Below are 27,646 nucleotides of genomic sequence, written 5' to 3'. Positions count from 1 at the left end.
ATTTAAGAACACATAATTAGCAAACACTATGCCATTGACAAAATCAAGCATGATTCACATTCATTTTTCTCTTTACACTTTACTGTGATTTTTGAGGTGGGAATCACTATGACTGACAAGTAAGGATTATGAGAAGTTGCAACTCATACAAAGTCTCTTAGCTGAGTGGAGTTTTGGTAAACTAAATCCAACATCTACTTTCTTTCATTTTCATATTAAGACAGCCACGATTCCTGACATGGATGGACGAGTATTAACTAAAACCCATCTCTACTGGCTGTGTAGGGCTCTGGGTTTGGGGAAAAAATGCTGTACCTAATGGAGACTATGAAGTACTGCTTTTTCTGAGCACCTTCCTGCAGAAGAAGGGCATGGTCACTTTAGGGGAGGGTTCTGTTCTCCATGTGGGAGGATATGGAGACATTTTGAAAAGAGGCTTCTCTGTCTTATCACGATGGCACAGGGCAGATGACTATGGGAGTCATATTTTCCTCATATTGTGAATTATGCTGAATGAAAGGCTTCAATAACCCTTCAAACTGATATGTCAGAGTGTAAATGAGGGACTGATCATCCACATTAAAGAATGAGAGGGTCCCACCCTCATAGTCCAGGAAGACACCCACTCGACTGGGATTGGATTCTAGGAAGAAGTAGATTCTATTGGGATTACTTACAAAATAAAAATTTTCCCTCTCTAGTCCAAGAACCCAGTACCCATTGTTTGGAGACAAAATCACATACTTTTCATTCCTGTCCACATCATCCCGGCATACCCCTAAGTACCACATGTTATTGTTTCCCACACCCACTTCCCAGTAATGTTTCCCAGACTGGAAACCCTGAATAGCCACCACACACCTTCTCTTAAATCTCTTCTTTGAGCAGGGTACATCCTGGGGATGACTGTTACATATTACAGCTTGCATCTTAGAAATGTAGAGGTTGGGGTGGGCTGTGTCAGGGTCCAGAGTCACTTTCACTAATCATATAGGGGGAAGGAGAAAAAGGATGTGTTATTGTGAGGAAAAGGAGCTTCAGAAGTCACCTATCTCATAGTATACAGATTCAGATTGGGATTAGGTGAGATCTTGGAGATAATTTCCATATACACTGCCCTGCCAGAACCTTCCTTCATCTCTAGTACAGCCTAGGACCTCACTGACACTTGAAGTCCAGCTGTGAAGTGACAAATTTCTGTGTGTTGTCCTGATTCCACTACTGTCCCTCCATGGACTAGGAAGTATATCTGGGGGAAGATGCACCTGGAGTGGATCACAGATTAGTCATATGCAGGTCATATGGCTCTTAGTATTACTCAGCAACCCCATATATGTCAGTTCCCTCTCCTATGGCTTCCCAAGGCTCTGTCTCACTGTTTCTCCCTCAGCCCTTACCTGCATGTTTCTGGGCTTCTTTGAATTCTGAAAGCAAAGAGAAAAACACTTATGTCATTACTTTCATGGAGAACAGGAAACAGGGAGAAGGGAGAGACTGAAGCTGGATGCCATTTTGGGGACACAAAATATGATACGACCAATAAGATCTCTTTGTAAACTGTGCCTCACCCAGTATCTGCTGAAAACTTTGACAGTTTCAGAGTCTTCAAAACTTTGAAGTCCATGACAAGGTTGCCCTTTCAGGGATCCATAAACCCGGGGACAGATAAGGAAGACACCAATGGAGGGTAGTTGGAATAGCTTCCCTTACCTTCCTGTCTGTGATTTTCTCTCCATTCTGAAACAGAAAACACAGAAGATAAACAAATCACAGAGCAGGGCCAAGAAGAGCATATGGGAGGAGAGTTCTGCAAGTGACAATGCTCTTACCCAGTTCATTCTGGAGTTTCCCTGAAACAGAAAGCAGAATATTCAGTGGTGATTCAAGCCTGGATAAATGTGGAAATAATCAAGGAGTAGAGGGAGACACCCCACAGGTTCCTCAGCATCTTAGATCTGCACACCCTCAGAGAGCACACAAAATCTACTGTTTTCATCCTGCATGAATAGGAAAAATTTGTAGATAATTGTTAAAAGTGTCTAGACCCTGATTTCCATATTACAGTTTTGACAATGTTCTTTATTTCTCTTTAGATTGCAAAAGTCCTTTACAAAGTTCCTGATATCTGAGGATTGATTTCTTGTTAAATATTGGGGAGAACAAACCAGCTGCTCTCATTGCTGAAGCTGAGCTTTCTGTACCATGTGGAATCATGATAGGGAACAGATAGCTCACACTGCAGGCTTCAAGAGAAGTGAGTGTGGAAGAGTCCAAACATAACAAGGCACTTACGTAATTCTTCCTGACATATTCCTGCAATAAAAACAGAACATTTAGTGTTCAGCAGAATGATGTATAAGATACAAACACAAACATGGCTCACAACTCAGGTGGGATAAGCAGGGAGTATAAATGACAGTATCTCTCCTGGAATTCTGCTTCTGTGCCAAATCCCCAATCCCTATACTGAACATCTTTATCTGGAATCAAAGATGATATCAAGATCATCCACACTGTAGAGAGGGATGGGATTCTATGATTCTGAGGTTATAAAGGTGGAGGATATCAGGGAGAAGTAGTTGAGCTGGGGAGGTGTGATTAAGGCATGCGCCCTCAGAGGGAAGTGTCACCTCCAAAGAGGAGAAAATTGGTTCTTGGAGATGAAAACTCTTCTTGAGGGTGAATATTACTCCATTCTTGTTGTCCACTTTTACATATGTATTATACATATAAGAAATTTCAACTGCAGTGATATATATAATTCAACTACAGTGTAATTTTAAAAAGTTAAATCTTGGTGCTCTATAGTTTCTGGAAATCAGTCTTTCCTTAAATCTGGGTCCTCTATAATGTAGGAGAAGCCTGGCTATGCTGGTGTTTCCTGAGGGGGTCATTTCAGTCAGCACAGAAGAGGATGAGGACTGCGATCCCTAAGGACCATATCATAGGACTCTGGAGGCCAGGGCTATAAGAACAGAGCCAAATAAGAACAGAGCCAAAAGGTCTGAGAATCCCTGATACCGGCCCAGTCGGAATATTAATCAGCCATAAGCCTTGCTTTCTTTCTTTCTCCCTTCCTCCCTCCCTCCCTCTCTCTCACTTACCTTGGGATTTGGAGGATGAAATCCTCATCCCAATGATGCAAACAGCTCCACCAATGCAGAGGACCATCAGTACAATAGAAGGTGGTAACCAGGGTGATATCTTGAAAAATGTCTCTGAAAAACGGTCCCAGAGACCCCTTAGTGTTTGCTTAGCAGCAAAAGTAATTTGACTCTCATTTATGGAATCCTCTTGCATCCCACAGATATTTTTATATAATTTCTTGTACATGTCAAAATGTTGCATTTATGACTGAGTGTGGTGGTGCACCTCTGTAATCCCAGTAATCAGAAGGGTGAGGTAAGAGGATTGTTGAGTTCAAGATCAGCCTGGGCTACACAGTAAGTTCAATGCCAACCTCCATTACATAGCAATGTAAAAACCAAAGAAACAAAAAACCTTTGTGTTTCTGAATAAGTCTTTATCCATCTGGATTTTATTTTTCTATCTAAATGAGTTAGAGATTCTACTTCATTTTATTCTAAATGAACAACTGTGCCAGCATCATTTATTAATGGACTTTTCTTACACACTGTTAGGTACATTGTCATATCCGTCTACATTATCTTTCAGTTTAGGCTTGCATATGTGTTCTGACTCTGTTCTGTACCATTGGTCCACTTCTCTGTCTCTGTTCCCAAAATTTTTACTGTCTCATTTGTCACAGCCATGAAATACTTACATTTTGTGGTGCTCAAAATTGAACCATGGTTTGTGCATGCTAGGTAAGCAAGTCTACTACTTGAGCCACACTCCTGGCCCTTTTTAAAATTTTGCTTTTGAGATATGGTCTCCTGCTATTTTTGCCTAGACTCACCTCAAACTCTCCACCTTCCTGCCTGTGCTTCCTAAATAGCTGAGACTACTGGCACATACCACCACACCTGGTCCATATACTAAATATATACTAAATAGAGATTCTCAGTTTGTTCTTACTTATCTGTGTGTAGGCAATTATTGACCATTTATGCTAACATATAAATTCCTGGAATTCGACTGGGGACATAACTTAGTAGTATGCACTTTCCTATCATGACCAATTTATTTCTGCTCTATCTCTGTTCTTAGTTCTACCTCCAAGTTTTTCCTACACTGCTTAATGTGCAATAGTTGGAAACATGTAACTTTAGTTTTGTTAATCTGAAATTTTGGTTTTTGTAAACCATTCTCCTTACTATTTCCATCCTTACGCTCTTCAGTTGATCCTAAAATAAATATCAATACCTAACATGCTAGTCCTTTCACTTCTAATATGAACATTTAATAGTATAATTTAGATTCAGAAAACTACTTTAACTTTACACATTATGATATGTTGTGATTTTATTACCATCCAGTTCTAAGAATTTTTTAATGACCTTAGGGACTTTTCTCAATGACTCTATCTTTTATAAATTATTAAAAATTTATAAAATTTTTAAAATTTAAAAATTTAAATTTAAAAATTTTTAAAGCATATAATAATTTTGGATTATTTTTATTATTATCATTTAAGTTAACGTTATGGTTAGAGAGCATTTTCTCATGGACACTATATACTGGCAAATTTCTGAAAGCCATGTTACGTGCTTGTACTGGTGAAATTTTGTTAGTGTCCCATGTGTGCTTTAAAATAATGTTTTGGGAGGCTAGAGGTGAAGATCAGTGATGGAGTGCTTGCCTAGAGTGCATAGGGCCCTGGGTTTGATTGCCAACACTGTAAAAATGTTTTTTAGGGTACTGTCTTCTAATGATCATATGTTCAAGCTGCTTAATTTGTAACTCAAATTGTCAGTATTAGCACTGATTTTTATTTGTTTACCTAATCAGCTTTGGAACACACAAATTGTCATTTTTCTTCTGCTTTCATGATACTGGCTTTATAAGTGTGAAATATATATCATATAGTTTATTTACATTTAAAATATTTATATTTCCCTGGTGAATTGACTTTTAATTTTTAATGAAATAATTTTACTTTTTAGTAACTTTTCTTAGAATGTTTTTTTTCTTTTCTTGATACCAATATATTTTTTATGGTTTCCTTTGGTTAATATTTGTCAGGAATCTCTTTTTCCACTTTTTGTATTTCAATAAAGAATTCACACATTTTAAATATTTTTTCTATTAATGAAACAATTGGCATTTTTAAACCCAGTACTATACTTTTTGTCTTTTAATTATATTATTAAGTCTCTTCCCACTAATTGTAATTACTCAAATATTTGGATTAGCATCCATTATTCTATTAGTTTCTAAATCCTTCCTGAAATCATATATATTTTTATTCTATTCTGTTTAATTCAGAGAGTTCATCATGAGGGTGATTATATGGTGAAGGAAACACCCTATTCCACTTCTAAGAATTGTAAACAATCCTGTTTCTACCTAATCAAATATTTATGACTTTCTTTTTACACCTCTTTTACTTTGATTTTCAAAACTAATCATTAAAATAAGACAATGCTAAACAATCCTAAGATAGAGTTTCTGTTCCTCTGAAGTGTTACAGTGTACAAGCTCCTTTCCACTTACTTCCTATGAATAGTCTGGATTTCAGTTCTCGTTTCTGGTCAGCAAGTTGGATGGAACAGGATATAATTCCAGAATTTTTGTGGACTGTAAGGGTGGTCTCCACATGAAACAGACCATGCATGTCTTTGTTCACTTTGAAGTCTGAAGGTAAATCAAGTCCTTCTGGACCTTTCCACTTCGCTATGGGCTGGGATAGCCAACCAGAGGACTGACAGAGTAGCTGAATGCCTCCACCATCATATCCCACGATGGAAATGAGAGGAGATGAGCCCATCTCTGCAGAGTAAACAGAAAAGGAGTGAAAACAAAGGTCATATCCCAAGGCCACAGCTGTCCTAAGGCAGGTTCATCAAGGCCAAACAAAAACGACCTTCCCTCTGTCTCTTGTTCTCCCTCTTACTCACATTCATGTATAACAGTTTTTTAAGCCCTTCACAGCCTATTCATTCCACAAGCTTTTAGTGACTACTACATACATGAATATCCTTGGTAACCAAATTTGATGAAGTTAATAAGACATAGTACTCTTTAATAAGGTACTTGCTGAATAAACAGGGAAATTACTGCAAACAAATAAAAGTGCAATAGTACAAATGTAGTCAAGTTAGCACTGAGGACAGAATGAGTGACTATTAGGAGAAGTCATAGCTTTCTTGAGGTGACATTTGTACCCTTCTCTGTCAGATGAATTGGGTTCTATAGCTGGATAAGTGAAGTAGATAGAGAACAATTCCTTTACTGTGGGATTGAGAGTGGGCATGCTACAGTGCTTATTAGCATTTTGTATCTCTGGACTGTGATGTGCAAGAAAAGGATATGAGTTGAGTCTGGCACAGAATCAGACCATGAAGTGACCACACTGACCCAAGGAATGTGGACCATACCTGCAGGCATAGTAGTTACTGAAACCCTGTAGAGCTGTTGATTGATTTCTACCAGATGTTAGTTATGACTTGACATTATCTTAGAGAACCCCTCTAAAACTACATGAAATGGGGTTCCAGGATCTCCCAAAGAGATGTGTGCTTAGGCAGACAGACACTGATGTAATTCAGGTGACAGGCAAGAAAGGCAAGAAAAGAGAAAATCTATGAGAAAGGAGAGGTGGAAGCATTAATCATTTGGGAGTTTGGTTCAAAGGACTAATCAGAATCCAGGAGGTTTCTAGTCTAAACTCTAATTGTTATTTGAGGACTAAAGATAACACTACTTGTGAAGTTAGGATTTATTTGATCATTTCTAATTGCCTATCTCCCAATTCCCAATAGAAATTTCCCTCCATGTGCCATTCTATGCCTTGCCCCACGTCTTGGCCAGTACACAGAGTCATATAAATGTTTAGTGATGGAACAAATTAATTAATGATATAAGTTCTAAGGAAGGGGATTTATATAAGACAGTATAGTCTAATTCTGTCTGAGTTTCTACTAAGTAAAAACTTAAGCCCTGGAGATAACACAAGAGGGACACTTTGGGAAACTCGGAGAGGGGGAAAGATGAAGGTAGAATGTCTAAAGACCTAGAATTGAAGCAGAGCACTCTATTATACACCTCCCCCCACCTACCAATAGAAGTTGTATCAGGCATTCTCACTTCCTTCCCCAGATCACTATCAACACCAGGCAGACCTAGTACTACTGGGAGAAGAATTGAGCAGAGCCTCACTGACAAGAAAACAGGGGAATCACTGTTTGTCTGTGTGGTCTAGAGTCTCTCCTGCCTCACCTAGAGATACAGGGAGTCCCATCTGAGAAATCAGATTCTATTTCCTCAGGCAGCACTAGAAGTACTCAGCAGGAAATTTAGGATTAGCAAATTGTTCAAGTATATAAAAACATCAGAAGGTGTTTAACCACAATTGGCAAAGGCAGACCTGGACCTGAATTCTAAATCTAAAGAGGGTGCTACCTGATTAAATAAATGGTTTAACTAGGATTCAGATTATCCTGAAATAATTCCCTAAATGTTATATTTTGAGACAAATCACTAATCATGCTAAGGATCTGAAAAATATCAACTTTGTTGAGAACAGACAATCTACTTAAGCCAAAACCAAATGAATCACACATTGGAATTATCTGACAAAGAGTTTTAAGTAATTGTCACAAAAAATGGTTCAACAAATAATTACAATATCTCTTGAAACATATGAAAATACAGAAAAAGGATTAAAAAAGAACTATATGGAGTCATAAAAAAGAAATGTAACAACTGAAATAAAGAATTGTTGAATTGGACCAATAGTAAAGTGGAAATGATAGATAATACAACCAGTGAACTTCAGTAAAGAAGAATAGTATTTACTGAATTTTAACTCGGAATCAAGAGAGCTTTTAAAATGCCTGTAAGATGGTATCAAAGGATTCAATGCTTATTTATCAGAGTCCCAGAAGGAGAGAAAAAAGAGTGTAGCTGAAAAGAATTTTGATGAAATTATACCTGATAAATTCTCACAATTGGTGAAAAGACATAACTAAGAAGCTGAGTAAACAGCAAGGAAAAGTCTAGATAAATTCACACTTTGAAACTGCTATAAATAAAGTCAAAGGGAAAATCTGGAAAGCAACCAGAAAAAAACTGCATTGCTTTTAAAGGAAATTTCATATGAATGAAAGGAGATTTTTTATCAGAAATCTTGGGAGCCTAAAGAAGTGGCCTAATATTAAAATATTATTTTGCAAAGGTCAAAAGAAAAGATCAGGACATAGTCCTAAAGGAAAAGAATGAGAATTTGTTACTATCAACCCATGCTGCTATCAAACCAAGCATTAAAGGATGACTAAAGGAAATTCCTCAAATAGAAAGGAAATGACAAAAGAAGGAATCTTAGAATAACACTAAGGAATAAAAAACAATGAAACAACAAAAATAAAGGTAAATACAATAGACTATCCTTCTCATTGGTTTCTTAAGCCATATTTGATGATTAAAACAAAAATTATAACTTAATATATGTACAAGAAATCCTCAAGACAATGTCACATAAATGTGGAGAATGTAAAATGAGTCAAGTGAAAATTCCACATCTTACACAAAGTGTTAAGATGTCAATATGAACAAATTGTGATAAATTACCTGTGAATACCATAATACCCAGAGCAACTGCTAAGAAATATATACAAAGTGATATACTCAAACACATGACATATAATAAAGATACAATCCAGAAAATGTTCTAGTATCCCACAGAAAATCACGGAGGAGAAAAGAAGCAGGGAATGTTGAAAAAAAGAGTAAAAAAAAGCATAAAAAAATAAAATGGAAGACTTAAGTGTTAATACATCAACAGTTACCTTAAAGGCAAATGATCTGAATATACCAATTAAAAGTCACAAATTGGTATAACACATTTAAAAGAATGAGATCAAACTAAATGTTCTCTATAAGGAACCCATATATAATTCAGTGATATATTTAGCCTAAAAGTAAAATGATAGAGAAATGTATGCCATTTTCTTCTCTGTTCAGATGTGGGATGGACCCTTTCCCCCTCCAATTAAATGTGGCTCAGATGTCATGACTGATGGCATCAGAGCCTAATGTCCCCTCTCAGTAACTCATAATGGCACTTAAAACCATGCACATATATAATGTCAGCCCCTACTACCTTACCTGAATCTATACTTAGCCCTGGGTCCTGACTCTGGCCGTGTTCCTTGACATCATGTGTGAGCCTATAGAAGGAACCTGCCACCATGCAGCTGTCTGTAGCTGTCTGCTGTAACTAAGCACAGCCAGCTCTAATTTCCCTCCTCCTTGCTGCCTTCCTGGTCTCTTGTTGTTGGACTCGGATGCACCACTTGGAAACCTCAACACTCTTCACAGCCACTATAGATAACCCATCACCCTTGACATCAAGGACCACACACTTTCAGATATTACTGGTACGAGTTTCCTGAGCCCATAAGAAAACACATTTCTCTCAGAGTTGGAACTGCCTCACACTTGGCACTCTTTACCACGGTGTCACAGCATGCTACAGCATACTCTTTCCTTTCAAAGGTGAAGGCCTCTCCTTACTGAAGCCAGTCTGTAAAGTGTGGAAAAGGTGGCTGCTTCTTCAAATGTGCAGACACCTATGAAAGGTCACTAAAACAACACAATAAACTACTAAAACTGGTCCCAAACAATTACAATTCTATAAATCGCATGAAAAATAATTGTCTTAAATAGTCAGTGAACTACAATAAAACACAAATGTATATAATTTATTGAAATGAGGAAAACAATACAAGAATAAATGGGAATCTCAAAAAGAAAGAAAGAAATCATAACCAAAGAGAAAATTTTGAGCAGAAGAATATAATGACTAAACTTAGGAAAAAACAGTGGAGAGCTTTGAGAGGAGACTAGATTAAGCAAAAGAAATAATCAGTGATCTTTGAGATTATTATACAAATCATCCAGTAAGAGAGAAAACAAAAAATAAGGAATAAAAACAGTCTGTAGAATCTATGGGAGAAAGGTAACATTCATATAATAAGTATTAAGGAGGAGAAAAGAAAGAGGAAGAGACAGAAAGCAAGTTTAAAAAAATAATGGCTGACCTGAGGCCCAAAGAACCCAGTCTGTGGTCTCAGTTGAACATGGAGCATACCACCTGTACCCTATGGCCAGGAAATACAGCCTGGAACCCCACCAGAACAAGAGTAATTGTGGAACCCTGTCTGCATCTAGCCCAACTGTAGAGTCCAGCTAGCAGAATGAGACTGTCAGGAATACAGCCTTAAACTCTGCCCAGATGAAAGCAGTTATAGAAGGCAGCCAACGAGTTCACATAACTGAAGTTACCAGAAATGGATCTGGCCCAAGGAGCCCAGTCAGTGGCCTGGTCTGAACATAGAGCCTAGCCAGCACTCTAATGTGACAGCAGAAATGTGCCAAAAGCTGTACCAAACATCTTAGCATGGGTTGCTGTCCTGTACAGCTATAAAACCCAACACAAAGACCCAACCGTATATAGACACTGCCAGTTGGCCCATACATAACCTAAGGCTGGACTGGCTAGGCTTATATATCCTTTCATGACTGATATATCCCTGCTAAGTAAAATTATAAAGCCTAAAGAGGTGGCCACTCCTTCAAATACACAAACATCAATGTGAGTATACAAGGATCATGAAGAATCAGGGAAATATGACTCTACCAAAGGAAACTAATGAGGCCCCAATAGCACACCATAAAGGCATGGAAATCTAAGATCTGACTGACAAAGAATTGAGACTAGTGTTCTTAAAAAGGAAAACAAGATAGACAAGCAAATGAAATTAAGAAACCAATATACGAATCAAAGTTCAACAAAGAGAAACAAAAATGATGAAATAAAAAAGATGAAGAATTCATCTATACTTAAAAATTCAACAGAGCTGTTCAATGATAGACATGATTAAACAAAAGAAATAATTAGTGAATTTGAAGATAGGTTATTTGATATTATCCAAATAAAGGGCCAAAAAAGAGAAAAGAATAAAAAAGTGTGAGGAAATCCTACTGAATCTATGTGGTGCCACCAAAAGAAACAATATACACATTATAGAATCTAAAAAGGAGAAGAGAAAGAGAAAGGAACAGAAATTTCATTTAAGAAAATAGTGGCTGAAAACATACCAAATTTGAGCAGAATAATTGAAATCCAGATTCATGACACACAAATGTTACCAAATAGAATGGAATAAAAATAATCTACACTGAGTAAATTATAATTTGTTAAAAGTCAAAGACAAAGAGGATTCTGTAAGTAGCAAGATAAAGTGACTGATGAAATACAAAAGAGTGTCAATATAACTATCAATAAATTTTTCAGCAGAAGCCTTTTTGGGAAGGAAGGGGAAGATTTGTTTAAAACACTGAAAGAAAAAAAATACCATTAAGAGTACTATATCTAGCAAAACTGTTTTTTCAGAAATGAAGTTGAAATACTTTTCCAAACAGAAGCTGAGGGAATTTGTCACCACTCAAGCTAACTAAAAAGAAAAGCTGAAAGATAGTTCTTCAACTGCAATAAAATCTCCTTATTAGTCATATGATCATATGATAATATAAAACCAATGATAAAAATACATCTTAGTCAAATTTAAAATACTCTGACAATATATGAATCACTTATATTTTAGTAAAAATGTTAAAACCTAAACAATTTAAATATTTATGCTACACAACATAAAAAACATACACTATAGCATCAAAACCATCATATGGGGTAGTAAAAATGGAGTTTTTGTTTGAAATTCTATTTATTAGCCTATAGTGTCCGGTTAAACTATTAGATGTTTTATTTAATCTTCATGATAAACACAAAGGAAAAAAACTGTAGTAGGTATACTAAAGATAAAAATTAAGAAATCAAGGCATACCACTATAAAAGAATCATCAAATCCAAAAGAAAGCAGCAAAAGATGAAAAGAACAAAGGATTTAGAAAACAAAACAAAAACTGCTAAAGTCTTTACCTATCAATTATTACTTGGATGTAAAAATATTAAAATCTATAATCAAAAGACACAGTGTGGATAAACATGTAAAAATAAAAGTACCTGGATATGTACTGCCTATGAGAGACTCACTCCATCTTTAGGGATACATGTAGGCTGAAGTAAAGAGAAGGAAAAAAGATGTATAATGTAAATAAAAACCAAAAGAAAGCAGAGGTAGCTACATTTATACCAGATGATGTAAACAAAACTGCAAAAAAGCACAAATGTCATCATATAATGCTAAAGGGTTCAATTCATCAAGGTGATATAAGAATTATAGATATATAATTATATATAATTTAGCAAATATATATTCTGTGTGTGTATATAAATGTGAGTGTAGCTATATACACACAGACAGTTATGTGTTACTTAATGATGGGGATACATTCTGAGAAATGCATCATTAGCCTCACAATTTAGTCACTGGGAGAATATCAGAGCGTACTTATACATACTAAGACAGTTGGGGTATCATTAGGTGGTATGGGACCACTATGGGACCACTATCATACATGAGTTTTCATAACCCAAAATGTCATTATGCTGCACATGATGATACATAAGTAGATGATAGATAGATAAATAGATAGATAGACAGACTCAGGTTGCCACACCAACCTGAATTTGCCCAATCTTGTCAGATATGTACGTAGGTGGACCCACCATCAGACTAAATATATAATTTCCTACTACTGGACTAAACAGAACTAAACACAGAAATTAGTCAAAAAAAGAAATAAACATGACTCTCAGAGTGGCTCAAGTGGTAGAGTACCTGCCAAGCAACTATGAGGCCCTGAATTCAAACTCCAGTATGGCCAAAAATAAAAGGAAAGGATCCACATCAAAAATTAAGAAGCTAAATTGTATCTGTATGTAGAAAAATGATCTTATATAAAGAAAAATCTAAATTACTCCATCAAACAATCAGCTAGAACTAATAAATGAAATCAGTAACAGTTACAGTAACAAATTATCACAAAGTAAGTAGTTTTGGTCTTTTTGAGGCAGGATCTCACTATGTTGCCCAAGCTGGCCTCAAATATGAGATCCTTCTGCCTCTACCTCCTGAGTGCTAGCATCATTTTAAGCTCTAAATCAGTAGAATTTTATACATTAACATGATCTCCACAAAAAGAAAACAATTCTACTTAAACAGTGACTAAAAATTCTTAAGAATAAATTTTAACAAGGAGATTAATGATCTGTACAATGAAAACTACAAAATACTGATGACAGAAATTGAAGGTGACACTAACAAATAGAAAGATACCACATGAACATGAGTTAGAAAATTAATATTATAATATCCATATTGCCCAAAGATATAGATTCAGGCAACCCCTATCAAATTTTAGTGGCTTTTTCACAGAAATTGAAAAGATAATACTATAATTTTCATAGAACCATAAAAATCTCAGTCAAAAAATTGAGAGCAAAGCTGGATATATACACTATCTGATTCCAAAATGTACTAAAAAGATGTGATAATGAAAAATCATGGTACTGGCTTTAAAAATGGACAAATAGATATGTGTAACATGATAAAGAACACATAATAAATCCTTTCATTTATGGTTAGTTAATTTTTGATACAGATGTCAAGACTACGTAAAGAAGATAGGGTAGTTTCTTTGATAAATGATTTTGAGAATACTAGATGTACACATGTAGAAGAATGAAATCAAGAACTTTATCTCACATTATATAAAAAAAAGTGAAAAGTGGATGAGATACTTAAATGTAAGCTTATTAGAGAGACTGTAATACTCTTAAAGGAACACATAAGAGAAAAGCTTCCAGAAATCAGTCTGGAGAAAGATGTTTTTGGCATGCCCCAAAAGCACAGGCAAAAGAGCAAAAATATACATCAAACTAAAAGCTTGTACGCAGGTAAAGAAACAATCAACAGGAGAAAGAGATAATCTAAAAAAGGAGAGAAAATATTTTCAAACCACACATCTGACAAAGGGTTAATATAAAAAAATAAGGAACTCAAACAACTTATCAGCAAGAAAATAAGTAGCATGATTTAAAGTTAGTTAAAGGTCTTGAATAGACATTTTTCAAAGAAGAGATACATGACAAACAGGTATGTGAAAAAAAATGTCCTACAAAGTCTAGTGGTGAACATTTGTAATCCCAGCACTTGGTAGGCTAAAATAGGAGGATTATGAGTTCAAGGCCAGATGGGCTACATAGGGCATTCCAGGATACCCTGAGGTATCTACCAAGTCCCTCTCTGAAAACACCAAAAAAAAAAAACAAAACAAAACAAAAAGAAAATGAAAGAAAAAGTTTAACAACATTAACCATTAGGGAGATGCAAACTAAAGCTGCACTGAGAAACTGCCTCACATTTTTTTCTTTTTGACTAGCATCAAAAAAGATGAAAGATAATAAATGCTGGTGAGGATGTGGAGAAAAATGAACCCTTTTATGCACTGTTGGTGGGAATGTAATTAAGATGAATGTAAGGAAGTAATTAAGGAAGATAGTATGGAATCTCCAAAAAAACCTAAAGTTAGAAGCCTAGTGTGGTAGTACACATCTGTAATCACAGCACTTGGGAAGTTGAGGCAGGAGGATTGAGAGTTTGCGGCCAGTCTTGGCTACAAAGAAAGACTCAGTCTAAAAAAAATCCCTCCAAAAAACTAAAAATAGTACTGTTACATGATCACAAATCCCATTTCTGGGTTTAGATCCAAAGTAATGAAATCAGTATATTGAAGAGATACCCATACTTCCATGTTTACTGGAACACTATTTATAATGACCAAGATGGAAAAATAACATAAGTGTCCATTCACAAATGAATGGAGAAAGAAAGTATGAATATATATAATGTAATATTGTTCATCCTTTAAGAAAAAGAAAATCCTGTCATTTGTGACGATATGTAAGGAGGACCTGGAAAGACATTACATTAAGTGAAATGAGCCAAAATACAAATGGAGCCCAATCTTATTCATCTCCAGATGAATAAACCTTGAGAATAAAAGACAAATAAAAGTTGAGGAAGTTCACCACTGACATGCCTTGCAAGAAAGTACTAAAGGAGAAAAACTCTTTAAACTGAAGTGAAAATCTGCTATTTAATAACCTGAAAACATATGAGAGCATAAAACTCATTGCTAAGGATAATTATCTAGTTCAATTTACAATACTTTAACACTGTAATGATGGTGTGTAAATCACTTATAGTACAAAGAATAAAAGGTAAAAGTATCAAGTAAATGTAGTTTCATTGACTTATTAATGTATACACAATATTAAAAGATGTAAATTATGATATTAAAAAACATAAAAGAGGGGAGTTAAAGTGCAGAGTTTTTGTATGTGATCAAAATCAAAATCAAACTGTGATCACTTATGGTAGAAGGGTTTAACTGTATAGTTGATATAAGCTTCAAGTTAACTACAAAATAAAAACCTGAAGTAGATACACAAAGGAGAAAGAAAAAGTCAGGCATGCTATAACTCCAGTTCTTGGAAGGCTGAAATCTGAGGATCATGAGTTCCAGGCCAGCCTGAGCTACATGGGGAGACCTTTTCTCAAAAAGAGAGATATAGAGAGACAGAGAGAGGAGAGAGAGAGAGATGAGGGAAAGAAATCCTGTATTCCATAAATATATGCAATTATTTGTCAATTAGAAATAAGACAAATAATTAGAAAATGAAACACTAAGAAGAACAGACATACGAAAATAAGTTAGACAAACTGGGATTGATATACAAAACAATAAAACATATTCAATAAGAAAAATCTCATTGTATCCTGAACACTAAACCTTTATAATAGCACCTAACACTTGTATGTAGAGTATTAAAAAGCTGAATTTCTAGAAACAGAGGGTAGAATTAGAACACAGTTGTCAGGACTAGGGAAATTGAGAAATGAGAAGATATTGGTCAAAAAGTACACAATTTCAGTTAAAACATGAATAAGTTCTGGGATCTAATGTTCAGAATGGTGCAATATGTTTAACAGTGCTATATTGTACATTGAAATTTGTGAAGAGCATAGATCTCGAATGTTGTCACTACCAAAACCAATGAACAAAAGCAAAAATCTATGTGAGATTATAAGTTAAATGATTGTGATAATCATTTCACAATGTATGCCTATATCAAAATATCACATTGCATATAGAAATATATTGCACATAGAAACAGATTTATTTTTTCAATTAAACCTAAAAAGACATGGAAAAAATTAAACTTACTTAAAGGAAATATAGTTATACTTGATGAAGTTTACAAAATATATTGTCTTTAGCTTTGTGGGGGTGGGTGAATTTTCTTTGGGTTTTTGGTGGGACTGGGGTTTGAATTTAGGGCTTCATGCTTGCAAAGCAAATGTTGTACACTTGAGCCACATCTCCAGACCAAGGTTACAAAATATAAAAAGATATAAACAAAGATTTTAAAAGGCCCAACTACATGCTGCTTGTCAGAAACCATTAACGAAAAAAAAACCTAAAAACAAAAGGATAGAAAATTCCATGAAAATAGAAGCCAAAAGAGAGAAATTGTATCTATATTTATATGAGACAAAATATACTTTATGTCAGAAACAAAGGAAACCATTATATAATGGGAAAATGAAAATTTATTAAGAAGGTATAACAATAATAAGTAGTATGCACCCAATATCTGAGCACCTAAATATATACAGCAAACATTAACAGACATGAGTGGAAAATAACCATCAATACAATAATATTAGAAGACTTCAATACCACAGTTTCAATAATGAATAAGTCATCCAGACAAAAATATCAATAAGGAAATATTGCACTTGAACTACACTAAAGACCAAATGGAGCCATCAGACATATGCAGAACAGTCTACTCAACATAAGTAGAATATATATTCTTCCCAAGTACCATTGAACATTTTTCTGGATGGATCATATGTCAGGTCATGAAACAAGTCTAAATAAGAAAGAAGAAAGAAGATTTAAATCAGAAATGAAAGAATAGGGAGTAGGCAGGAGAATGTAATAGGGGATGAACACAATTGATGTGTATTATATATGTTTGAAAAATGTCGCAATGAAACCCACTATTTTGCACAATTAATATACACTAATAAAAAGGAGAAAGACATGAAAGAGGCAACAACATAACAGATGCCTCAGAAATAAAGAAGGATAATAAGGTACTTATATGTCAATCCTAGAAAAATTGGATAAATACCTGAAAACAACCTACAAAGATCAAATCATGAAGAAATAGAAAGCTGAGTCAACCATTATAAATTTTTTAAAAGCCCAGAACCAGATGATTTTATAAATGAATACTATCAGACATTTAAAATGAATAAATACTAATTTTGAAATATTTCAAAAAAGTAGAAGTTGAGGAGTAATACAAATTTATTATGAAGCTCATTTCCCCCTATACTAAATCTATACAAATACATTCCACCAGAAAAATTATAAGCCAATATTTCTGCTGAATATAGATACAAAAATCTTCCAAAATTACTAGCAACCCAAATGCAACCAAGGCATCAATAAGACTATACATCATTACAAAGTGAAATTTATCCATGACATGCAAATATAAGCAAATCAACTAATATGATAAAACACATTAACAAAATGCATAATAGTATGATCATCTCAATAGATTTAGAAAAGTCATTTGACAAAGTTCAATATAATTTCATGATTAAAAAACCCAAAAACAAATTTCTTCAACCCAACAGAGGTCATTGCGAAAACCCACAGCTCCTATGAGAGTCAATGGGGAAAAACTATAATCTTTTTTTCTGGTGATAGAAGCCAACAATGCCATTATCTCCACTTCTGTTCACCCAAGTACTAGAAATGTTAGAAAGAAAGAGATCAGACAAGAAAAAGAAATATAAGGAATACAGATTAGAAAGAAGTAAAATTATCCTTGTTAGTAGATGACATGATTCTGTATGTATAAGCCTTAAAGATGCCAAGAAAATCACTATGAGAAGTTATAAATGAAATCAGTAAAAATGCATTATATGAAATTAATATATAAGAATCAATTGCATTTCTTTATTCCAATAATGACTTATCTAGAAAAAAATCAAGAAAACAATAAGACAAAAATATAATATAAAAATATTGAAATACTTAGGAATAAATTTTACCAAGGAGATGAAAGATGTACACTGAAAACAATAAATGAGTGATCTCAAGAAATAGAAGACAGCAATTAAAGTAAAGCTATTACATGTTCACAGAAAGGAAGAATCAAGATTGTTACAATGTTCATAGTACCAAAAACAATATACAGATTAAATATGTGCCCTATCAAATGCATATTTCATATAAATAGGGAGAACAATTCCAAGCTAACTACCCAAAACAAAAAAAGTGGGTGTAGGTAAAGCAGTACTGGTTGGGAGATTTATAACACTAAATGTTTTTATTAGAAAAGTGAGAAGTTTTTCAAAGCATTATTTTCATTTCCTACATCAATAAATAAGAAAAGAAGAAGACAGAAGAAAGTAATAAAGATAACAGCAGAGATTAATAAAATTTAAAATAGGAAAATAATGGAGGAAATCAGTGAAATAAAAAGTCTGGTCCTTGAAATAAAGAAAATTGGTAAAGAAAATCTTGCAATCCTGACAAAAATCAAAAGAAAGAATGAACATATCACCAACATCAGATTAAACAGGAGACATCACTACAGATCATGGAGCAATTAAAAAGAAAAAGGTATACAATGAAAAAGGTAGATAAAGGTATACATATACACCTGAAAACTTGGAAGAAATACACTAAAGCCTTAAACCACAAACTACAAAAACTCAATTATAATGAAATATGTATTCAGAATATTTTTATAGCCATTGAAAATTGCTTGATTTATAACTTATAATTTCATAGTAAATTATAAATCCAAGAAGGTTTCACTAATAAGTACTTGAAAACATTTAGCAAATAGAAGAGAAGTAACAGTTTTCACACTCACTTTCAAAGGCCAGTCTTTCAAAAATATTATTAAATCAATTCAAGCAGTGTATATAAAGAATTATGTACCATGACTAACTGCAATTTATCCTAGGTATGAAAGGTAATACAATGGGCAAAAAGTAATTTAAATTATCCAACATATCAAAAAGTTAGAGAATAAAATAATTGACCATGTATAGCTGTTCATTGACAACTATTTGATTAAATGTAATGTAATACGGTAAATTAACAGAATAAAGGAAGAAAACGCATAATTATCTCAACTAGTATTGTCATCATAAAAATACTCAACAAACTAAGAATAGAAGGAAACTTCCTTAATATAATTAAGTCCTTATTAATCTCTGAACATCATACTCAATGTGAAAGGAATATAATTTTTTCCTCTAAGAAAAGGAAAACCTCAAAGATGAACTTGACACTTCTCTTCAACAGAGTACTGGAATTTCCATCCAGAGAAATTTACAAGGAAAAGATACAAAGGACATCTAAACTGGAAAGGGAAATGTAAAATTATAAATTGGGAGGATAAGTGGGTCATGAAGTTGATGCCATCATTAATGAGAATTCCAGGGAGTTCTTGTGCCTTTTTTGTGCCATATATAACATTACATTGAAAAGTCAGCAGGTTGCAATGGATGAGGGCCCTTACCAGATCCCAACCATACCACATCTAATCTTGGATTTCTAGTCTCTAGAACTGTAAAAAATAAATTTCTGTTCTTTATTACCTACCCAGTCTATTTCATTATAGCAACCTAAACCAACTAAGACTACATTAATTAAAAGGAAAAAGACTTTAAACATATGCTTAACAAACATCCCAGAAATCATATTCTGGGAATTTATCTGAGAGAAATGAAAACTTATATCCACGTAAAAACCTACCCATGATTCTACTCAGCAATAAAAAGGAGTGAACTAATGATACAAGCAACAACTTGGATGGATCTCAAAGTCATTATTTTGAATGAAAAAGACTATCTCAAAAGATCACATGCTAAATTCCATTATTAAGTAACATTCATGAATTGTCAAAATTACAGTGATGGAGAGCAGACTAGTGATTTCTACGAGTGGGGATAGCAGTGGCAAGGAGGAGAATGGATGTGACTATCAGAGGGAGTGGCTCAAGTGGTAGAGTGCCTGGCTAGCGGGTGTTGAGGCCCTGGGTTCAAACCTCAGTGCTGCCAAAAAGCGGGGTGGAGGAGTGAGGCAGCAGAGAGACATCTTTGTGGTGATGGGACAATGATGTGAAATGATGCATGTGATAAAATGACAGAACTATACACATAAGACATAACAAAATGATCATGTAGGGTACCGTTTGCTAAGTAAATGATCGAAGATGGAAAAAAATTTCACTCAAAAAACTGTAAAGTCTAGGATGATTCTATAAGATAACTCAATTGTGATTTCTCTGAAATAAGCAACAAACCTGACACCTGTAGCTCCCAGGTAGCCTCCTGGCTATATGTCTGTGAGCCAAACCAGCACCCGTATAGGCCAGTATCTGAAAGAGTGACTTTCTTCAGCCTCAGGAGCACATGCCCATTCATGATGAAGTCCTTCACCAAATTTGTTCTCCCTTGAAAGACTGGCATCTGCATATAGTTCTGATCTTTCCCATCCCGGAAGAGGTGGACCACAGCACTCAGCTCTTCCTTGAAGAACCTCACTTCCATGGCCTCTGCATTTATCTCAGGCGAGATGAAGCAGGGGACTATTACATCCTCTCCCACCAAGACCTGGATGGGCTTGTCAGGCCCAACCACCTGCCACTGCCCTGTGGGAAGAAAAATAACCCAAATAACTGATGACACATAACAGAAATTCCCTTATCAATATATCCTACTCAGACCTCAAGTGCAAGGGGGTGGAACACTTATTACAATGTCCCTACTAAACCAAGGGACTCATAGCTATGACTCATGTCTCCTTACACTTGACATATCTTCATCAGGTACTTCACTCAGCCCTCCCAAACATCCAAAAAGATGTATATTATTAATATTCTCATTTTCAAGGTAAAAAACTGTTTCAGGGACACTAAGTATGTTACCCACACAAATGAAAGACACTTTCCAAATGCAGACCTGCTGACTAGAGGACATTTTATACCCACATTCTCTCCCTTCTGCCTGTCTGCTTCACTAAAACTTACAACAGCCCCTTTCCAATTTTTAACTAAAAATAAAGGACTGCCCCTTTTGCAATGACCCATGGGGAATGGGTATGACCATAAATCTCCAGTTTGGGCCAGTTTCTTTCCTTCATACATGTGATTAAATTTTGTTTCAATGGAAGAATGCATACACTTTGACCATCAGTCTAACCTTGTATTTGTGCTTCCTTGTTTTATTTACTTGGTCTGTCAAAATATGAAAGATGCACTATGACACTGTGAGAAGGAGATTTTCCAGTTTTTATTTTAGAGCTTTCTTCTTAATGCATTTATACTGTGGCATAATCTTTGTATAGCATGTACTTTTTACACTTAAACAGTATTTTTTCCACGTTGTGATTCTGGCATTCAATAGTACTTGATTTGACATTTCACTGACAAGTCTTACCTTCATTTTCTTCATATTTTTTGGTCCTCATATACATGTTGTCCCTCACCTTCATTTTAAAACTTTTTTCATCATCTGGTACCAAGGATTTAAAATTGATTTGTTTTCTGGAAATTTTTCTCTCAGCTATGTGGACAGGGGCTGTTTTGCACAGAATTGAATCCCATGTCTAGCACAGGCCACGAGCTTAAAAACAAGGGCTACATGTGTGAATGATGAGTACCATTTTTCCTTCTCATTTGCTCATCTGTTTGATGATCATTTCAGTAACTTTCCTGATATAAATCACACTTACCGCTCTGTAATAGTTTCCTATTTAGAGAGACAACATATTATAGAGACTCCCTCCCTTCAACTTCTGTGAACACAACCCCTTTGACTGGGGACATGTTCTCTTGATTAATGTTGAAACATTCAGTTACCAATTTTTTCATTTAAGTGTGTGTGGGAGGGTGTATATGAAAAGGAGGCAAAACAGGTTTTATGTGTGAGTTCCCAAATAAGTGAAAAATTTTATTTTAGCCCAAGTATTTCTTAATTTAAGCACGTCTTATTGAATTTCACACATTCTTGAAGCAGACTGTTATTAGATGAACTGTGGCTTTGTAGCATGGTCTCTGACCAACTCACCTGGCATAGCAGAGTTCAAGGCCCTGCCCCTTACCATGTACTCAGTCTCTGTGTAACCCACAGTAGGATGGGCACACTCCACAGTTGCTGATGGCTCCACCCTAGGAAACTGGCCTCTCCCCTCTGCTAAGGCCTCCTCTCCCATTTGGAACTTAGTGATCCCAGGGGTAAGGCAACTCAGAAATCCTGAGATTTTAATAACCTTGAGGGCATCCCTATGATGAATGGGAAGCAGCAGATGAAGTTCAAACTCTTCTCATTCTGATTGAGATGATGCTAAACCACTAAATGCTAAAATCCTATAAAGGTTCCCCAAAAGTTTCCCAGTGGGCCTGAGTCCCAGTTGTGGCTCATTAGCACACCCTCCATGGTTTCAGACTTCACTCTCCCAACCACTCATTTTGTTTCTCAGAATCATCTCCTAAACAAACCACCTGCAAACCAGCTCTTGTCACTGGATCTGCTTGGGGGAAGCTGGAATGCTGTTAGTGCTGCCTGCAGGGTTGTGAGGGGCTCCTGAGCTAAGGGAAAATATTTCAGAATGTCTCTATTTCTCTGGTCAGTCTTTGTTGCTGTCATTTGCCTTGCCTGTAGCAGAAACTTCCACTCTTCACTTTTCCTTCTACTGGGGAGCACTGAGGAAAAATGGTGATGGACACACTGTACACCAAGGGAGTTGTACACTATGTGCTTTTCATGCACAAACTCATGCAGTTTTCTGATAGTCCTGTCAGGAATGTGATACTAACTCCATGTCAGAACAAGCAAACTGACACTTGGAGAAGTTATAAGCCACAAAGCTCATAAGCAGAGGAAAGGGGAAAGTTAAAAAATGAAGTTTTCTTGCTTCTGTGTCATTTTCAGGATTCCCTGCTGCCTCTCCTGAAACCAGAAAGGAGGCAAAGCAACTCATCAGGAAATGGATGAGAATGGACTTAATTAGAGGTTCTCTTAAGAGCACATGTATAGTTGGTGTGATGGAGCAGGCCTGTAATACCAGTTACTCAAGAAGTACAGACTGGGAAGATTGTGGTTTGAGGCTACCCAGGGGGTTAGGAGGAATAGAAAACAAGACATATTTCAGCCAACAAACCAGAAAGCTGATATCTAACTGTAATCTCATCCATTTGAGTGGTATAGTTAGGAAGATAAAGTATAGGGCTGGCCTGGGCAAAAAGTGTGAGACCATAACCCCCAAAACAATTAAAAGCAAAAATGGGCTGGTGACACGGCTTAAGTGGCAAGCACCTGTGGACATGGCTCAAGTGTTATAATACCTGCCTAGCAAAAGCACAAGCCCCTGAGTCCAAACCTCAGTACTTCCCCTGCAAAGAAATACATAGATTTTGTTGTGAAAACAGAGTGTATGTTTTTAAAGTTATGGAATCAGCCTAGGTGCCTGTCAACAGATGAAAGAATAAAGAAATGTGATATATATTCACAATGGAGTTGTATTTAGCTATAAAGAAATACGAGATTATATTATTGTCAGGAAAATAGATGGAACTAGAAATTGTCATGCTAAAAGAAATAAACCAGAAAGACAAATAACAAATGTTTTCTCTCATATGTGGAACTGGGGAGAGAAGCACGTGAAAATAAAAAGAGGAACTGGTAAGGATGTGGTGGGAGGAGGAAGAGCATGGAGGTGGTAAGTATGATCAAAGTCTGTTATAATCATGGATGAAAATGTAATGAAATCCTTTATTTATATAATTAATTATGCTAGTAAAAAGTCCATGTTTTAAAATTATTTTTAGTATTTTAACTGTACATATTTGTAATTTGCTGTGTGGTTATTTGATGCATGTATACAAGTATACTGACAAAAATCAGAGTAATTTACAGTTCCCTTTCCTTATAATTACTTTGCATTTGGAGACTTCAAGTTCCTCTCCTCCAGTCATTCATAAAATATGTAGTAGGTTTTTATAAATTATAATCACACTATTGTTATGTAGAGCAAGGTTTTTTTTTCCTTTGGTACTGGGGTTTGAACTCAGGGCCCTCACTTTGAGCCACTCTGTCAGACCTGTTTTTGTGAAGGGTTTTTCAAGATAGGGTCTCATGAGTTATTTTTCCCTGGCTGGCATCAAACCATGATCCTCCTGATATCCACTTCCTAAGTAGCTAGGATTATAGGAGTGAGCCACTGGTGCCCGGCTAGAGCAAGTTTGAATGCCTTTGTTCCCCCTTTCTTATTGTTGTTTAGCTAAACAGACATATGTCCTGCATAGAGAGAAGATGAGGATTCATCTGAACTTTATACTGCTGAACACTGCCCAGAGACCTGTGCCTACTCAAAATTCCTCTGATATTTTTGTTCAACTACTCCATGTCTTATGAAGTAGGCTTTGTATTGAATAGTAACTGGAAGGAGAAATAAGATTGGATTTCTGTCCCAAATAAGCCAGATATCTAGTCAAAGATCTAGAGATCTTTTTCACCCTCAGATTTCATAACACAGGGCTTCCTAACTCAGCATGCCCTGAGTTTGACCATTGTTTTTTTCTTAAAAGCACCAGTGTCTTCTTCCAGCTATGCACTGATCTCAGAAGTCTAGGTATTCTAGAGATTTCCCTTGCCTAACCCCACACATGCAATTAGGAACAAACACCTAATACCTTCACCTCAGCGTCCTTTGTGTGTGCCCTCCCCACTACTACAGCCCCTCTTCAACATTCCACTCACAGCATTTCTAGGCTGTTCTCATTGTACCTACCATGCCTAAGTCCTTCCCACTGCCCTATGCCTCCCATAGCTCCTTGGTATTGGTAATTTCCAGGCTGTGGTTAAGAAAAGCCAGGAAAATATAAGCATCACGGATATGCCTACCTCTTTGTTCTGCACTAGCAAGTAGAGAACTCAAACTGCTAGTAAACAAGAAGTGGACAGAAAGAGTCTGTCCTGGATAGCTTACCTGACCCCAACTTGAGGAGACTGACAAGCAACATGAGCACGAGAGCCATGGATGTGTTCCAGAGGGATGATTTCTTGTTATGAAAACCAGACACAGCAAGATGGATGGATAGTTTAATTAGAGAACAGAGGAACCAGTCTAGCTGTCCCAGGGTCAGGAGCTATGGAGGGGCTCATTTGGAATTGACAGTAAATTGTTCTGTTCTTCACGTAGCCTCCTCATATCAACATGGTTGCATGAGTTAGAAATATGAGGACTCTGGACTTTTAATCTTTGCATTTATTGGCAGGCCATAAATGTCTATCTCAAACCAGAAAATGAAGGTAGAAATAGGGTGGTGCACACTGAGAGGGGACTTTGTCCTGGTTTATGTCTGTACCATGAGTGGTGGAAGAGAAACGCCAGATGCAAGGTTATTTTCTGGCAGGGAGATGTTTGTGAGGGTCGGGGCAGAGATCCAGTCCTAAAGGAGAGGTCATCCAGACAGAGGGTAGTGGGGTCTTAAACAAAAAGGTGGAACTCTGTGAGGTTACTGAGGTAATCCTGCCCCATTGCTTTTGTGTCTTGCATTCAGAGTCTGACCATGAGACTAGATAGGTATCTTGATGTCAAGAGACTCACAGTATTGGGAAAGAATCTAATGCAGGTTCACACATAGGGAAAAGATGAAGATGCTTTTATTAGTCATTCATTAAATACGGTAAGCCAGGACATCTGTGATTAGCGATGGTCGTCCTTGTAAGCACAAGGAAACTTGCAATGATTGACCATTTACTAGATCAGAAAGTATGTTTCTACGGATACTACCACAAAGAGCATATTCTTTTATTACAATTCAATTAAGGAAAGAAGCAATTTAAAAATAGGAAACCCTACACAATAAGAAATCATTGATTTTTCAGTTTTAATAACTTTAAATCTTTTAATTTTTAAAAAACTCATGGGTCTAAAAGAAATCACAATAAAAGCTAGAATAAAACAGGAATGAAAAATATATTTGGCTGAAGTTTAGAGCCTTGGCAATGCCAACATTTGGCAAGGATGTGGTGAAATAAAATTCTCATTCCCTGCTGGTGGGAATAAAAGGTACAGTCACTTTGGAAGACAGTTTGGCCATTTCATGCAAAGCTAAACATGCCATATGATTCAGCAATCATTCTCTTTGATATTTACCCAAATAAGTTGAAAATATATACACACAAAAACTTACACACAAATGTTATAGCTGATTTATTTACAACTGTCAAAAGTTGGAGCAACCAACTTTCATTCAATAAAGGAATGAAAAAAACTATGGTAAATTCACATCTTGGAATATATTCACCAATGTAAAAAACATAAGTTATTATGCTACAAAAATACATGTAAGAACCTTAAATGCAAACTGCTCAGGGAAAGTTTCCAGTGTGCAAATGCTATATATAGCATGGTTCCAACTATATAACGTCTACAAGGGAAAACCATAGAGATATGGAGATTTAAAAACTCGCAAATAGCCAAGAACTTGGTGTGGGGATTTAGAGAGGAATAGTGATAAATGGATAAAGCCGGAAAGTTTTTCAGCAAAACTATTCTGTGTAAGATTGTAATACTGAATTCATGACATTAGAAATTTGTCAAAACCCATAGAATTATACTATACAAAGGGTGGCTTTAGTTAATAGAATAAATCAATATTGGTTCATCAACTCTATCTAATGTACCACACAAATGCAATATATTGATAACAGGTATAACTGTGGAGGAGGGGCATTTGGGAAACTGGATTTTCTGCCCTATTTCTTTATAAAACTAAAAGAGCTCTTTAAAAGGTCTGGTGATTTTACAAAAATGAAAAATGATGCTAGATTCCAAAACCTTCATGTAAGTCAGTTCTCTGAAATGTTTGCCCTTAAATATTTATATTAAGAAATAAAATGACTCTGAAAAGTGTCTGAGAAAAGCACCTGACTCAAAAGGCAGAAGTAAATGGGACCTCACATTGACATTCCAGATGTGGGTGAAGGTCCCTGACCTCTCAGAGCTTACAGACTAGAGTGGATATGAGCAGTAATATGAAAACATGCCTTTAGTAAAAAAGACTAAGTGCTTGAAAGAGGTGTGTGCTGACTTCTGAAGCACAGAGGGTCCTATACACAATAACCTGGTCTGGGGAAATTCCAGAAGAGGGAATGCCTGAGCTGATCTTTGAGACTAAGAAGAAACTATAATTAGGCACAAGAGTCACCATGGGTGATTACATGAAGGAATGAAACAATAGCATGTAATTGGAAAACAGTAAATAAATTCTATGGGTATAATACAAGCTTCATATAATGGAAGTTCAGGAGAAAAAGACTAGAAGGGTACACATAAAACCTCTTGAGTGCTAATACCACCCATTCCAACTTCATATTGAAGCTTATGGAGACTGTCTAATAAGTTTTAAAAATAGAAAGCAGTGTGATTAGCTTTGTATTAAGAA

The 27,646-nt window shown here is 35.7% G+C and overlaps 1 protein-coding gene across 1 annotated transcript; it reads right to left on the bottom strand.

Annotated features, from left to right (window-relative positions):
* Nucleotides 1-382: 382 nt before the first annotated feature.
* On the bottom strand, nucleotides 383-25,231 carry LOC109702934 (butyrophilin-like protein 8). Its single transcript, XM_074058656.1, has 8 exons — nucleotides 25,183-25,231; nucleotides 20,498-20,845; nucleotides 5,617-5,892; nucleotides 3,105-3,218; nucleotides 1,830-1,850; nucleotides 1,711-1,737; nucleotides 1,398-1,424; nucleotides 383-982 (listed from the first exon to the last, which is right to left on the bottom strand). Exons 1-8 carry the CDS (start codon nucleotides 25,229-25,231, stop codon nucleotides 450-452), a joined length of 1,395 nt encoding a protein of 464 aa, XP_073914757.1. The 3' UTR covers nucleotides 383-449.
* Nucleotides 25,232-27,646: the final 2,415 nt, after the last annotated feature.

This window comes from Castor canadensis, chromosome 16 (assembly GCF_047511655.1).
Source record: "Castor canadensis chromosome 16, mCasCan1.hap1v2, whole genome shotgun sequence".
Lineage (NCBI taxonomy): Eukaryota > Metazoa > Chordata > Mammalia > Rodentia > Castoridae > Castor > Castor canadensis.
The sequence above is the reverse complement of the archived record's forward strand: the minus strand, read 5'-3'. Positions and strand labels throughout refer to the sequence as shown.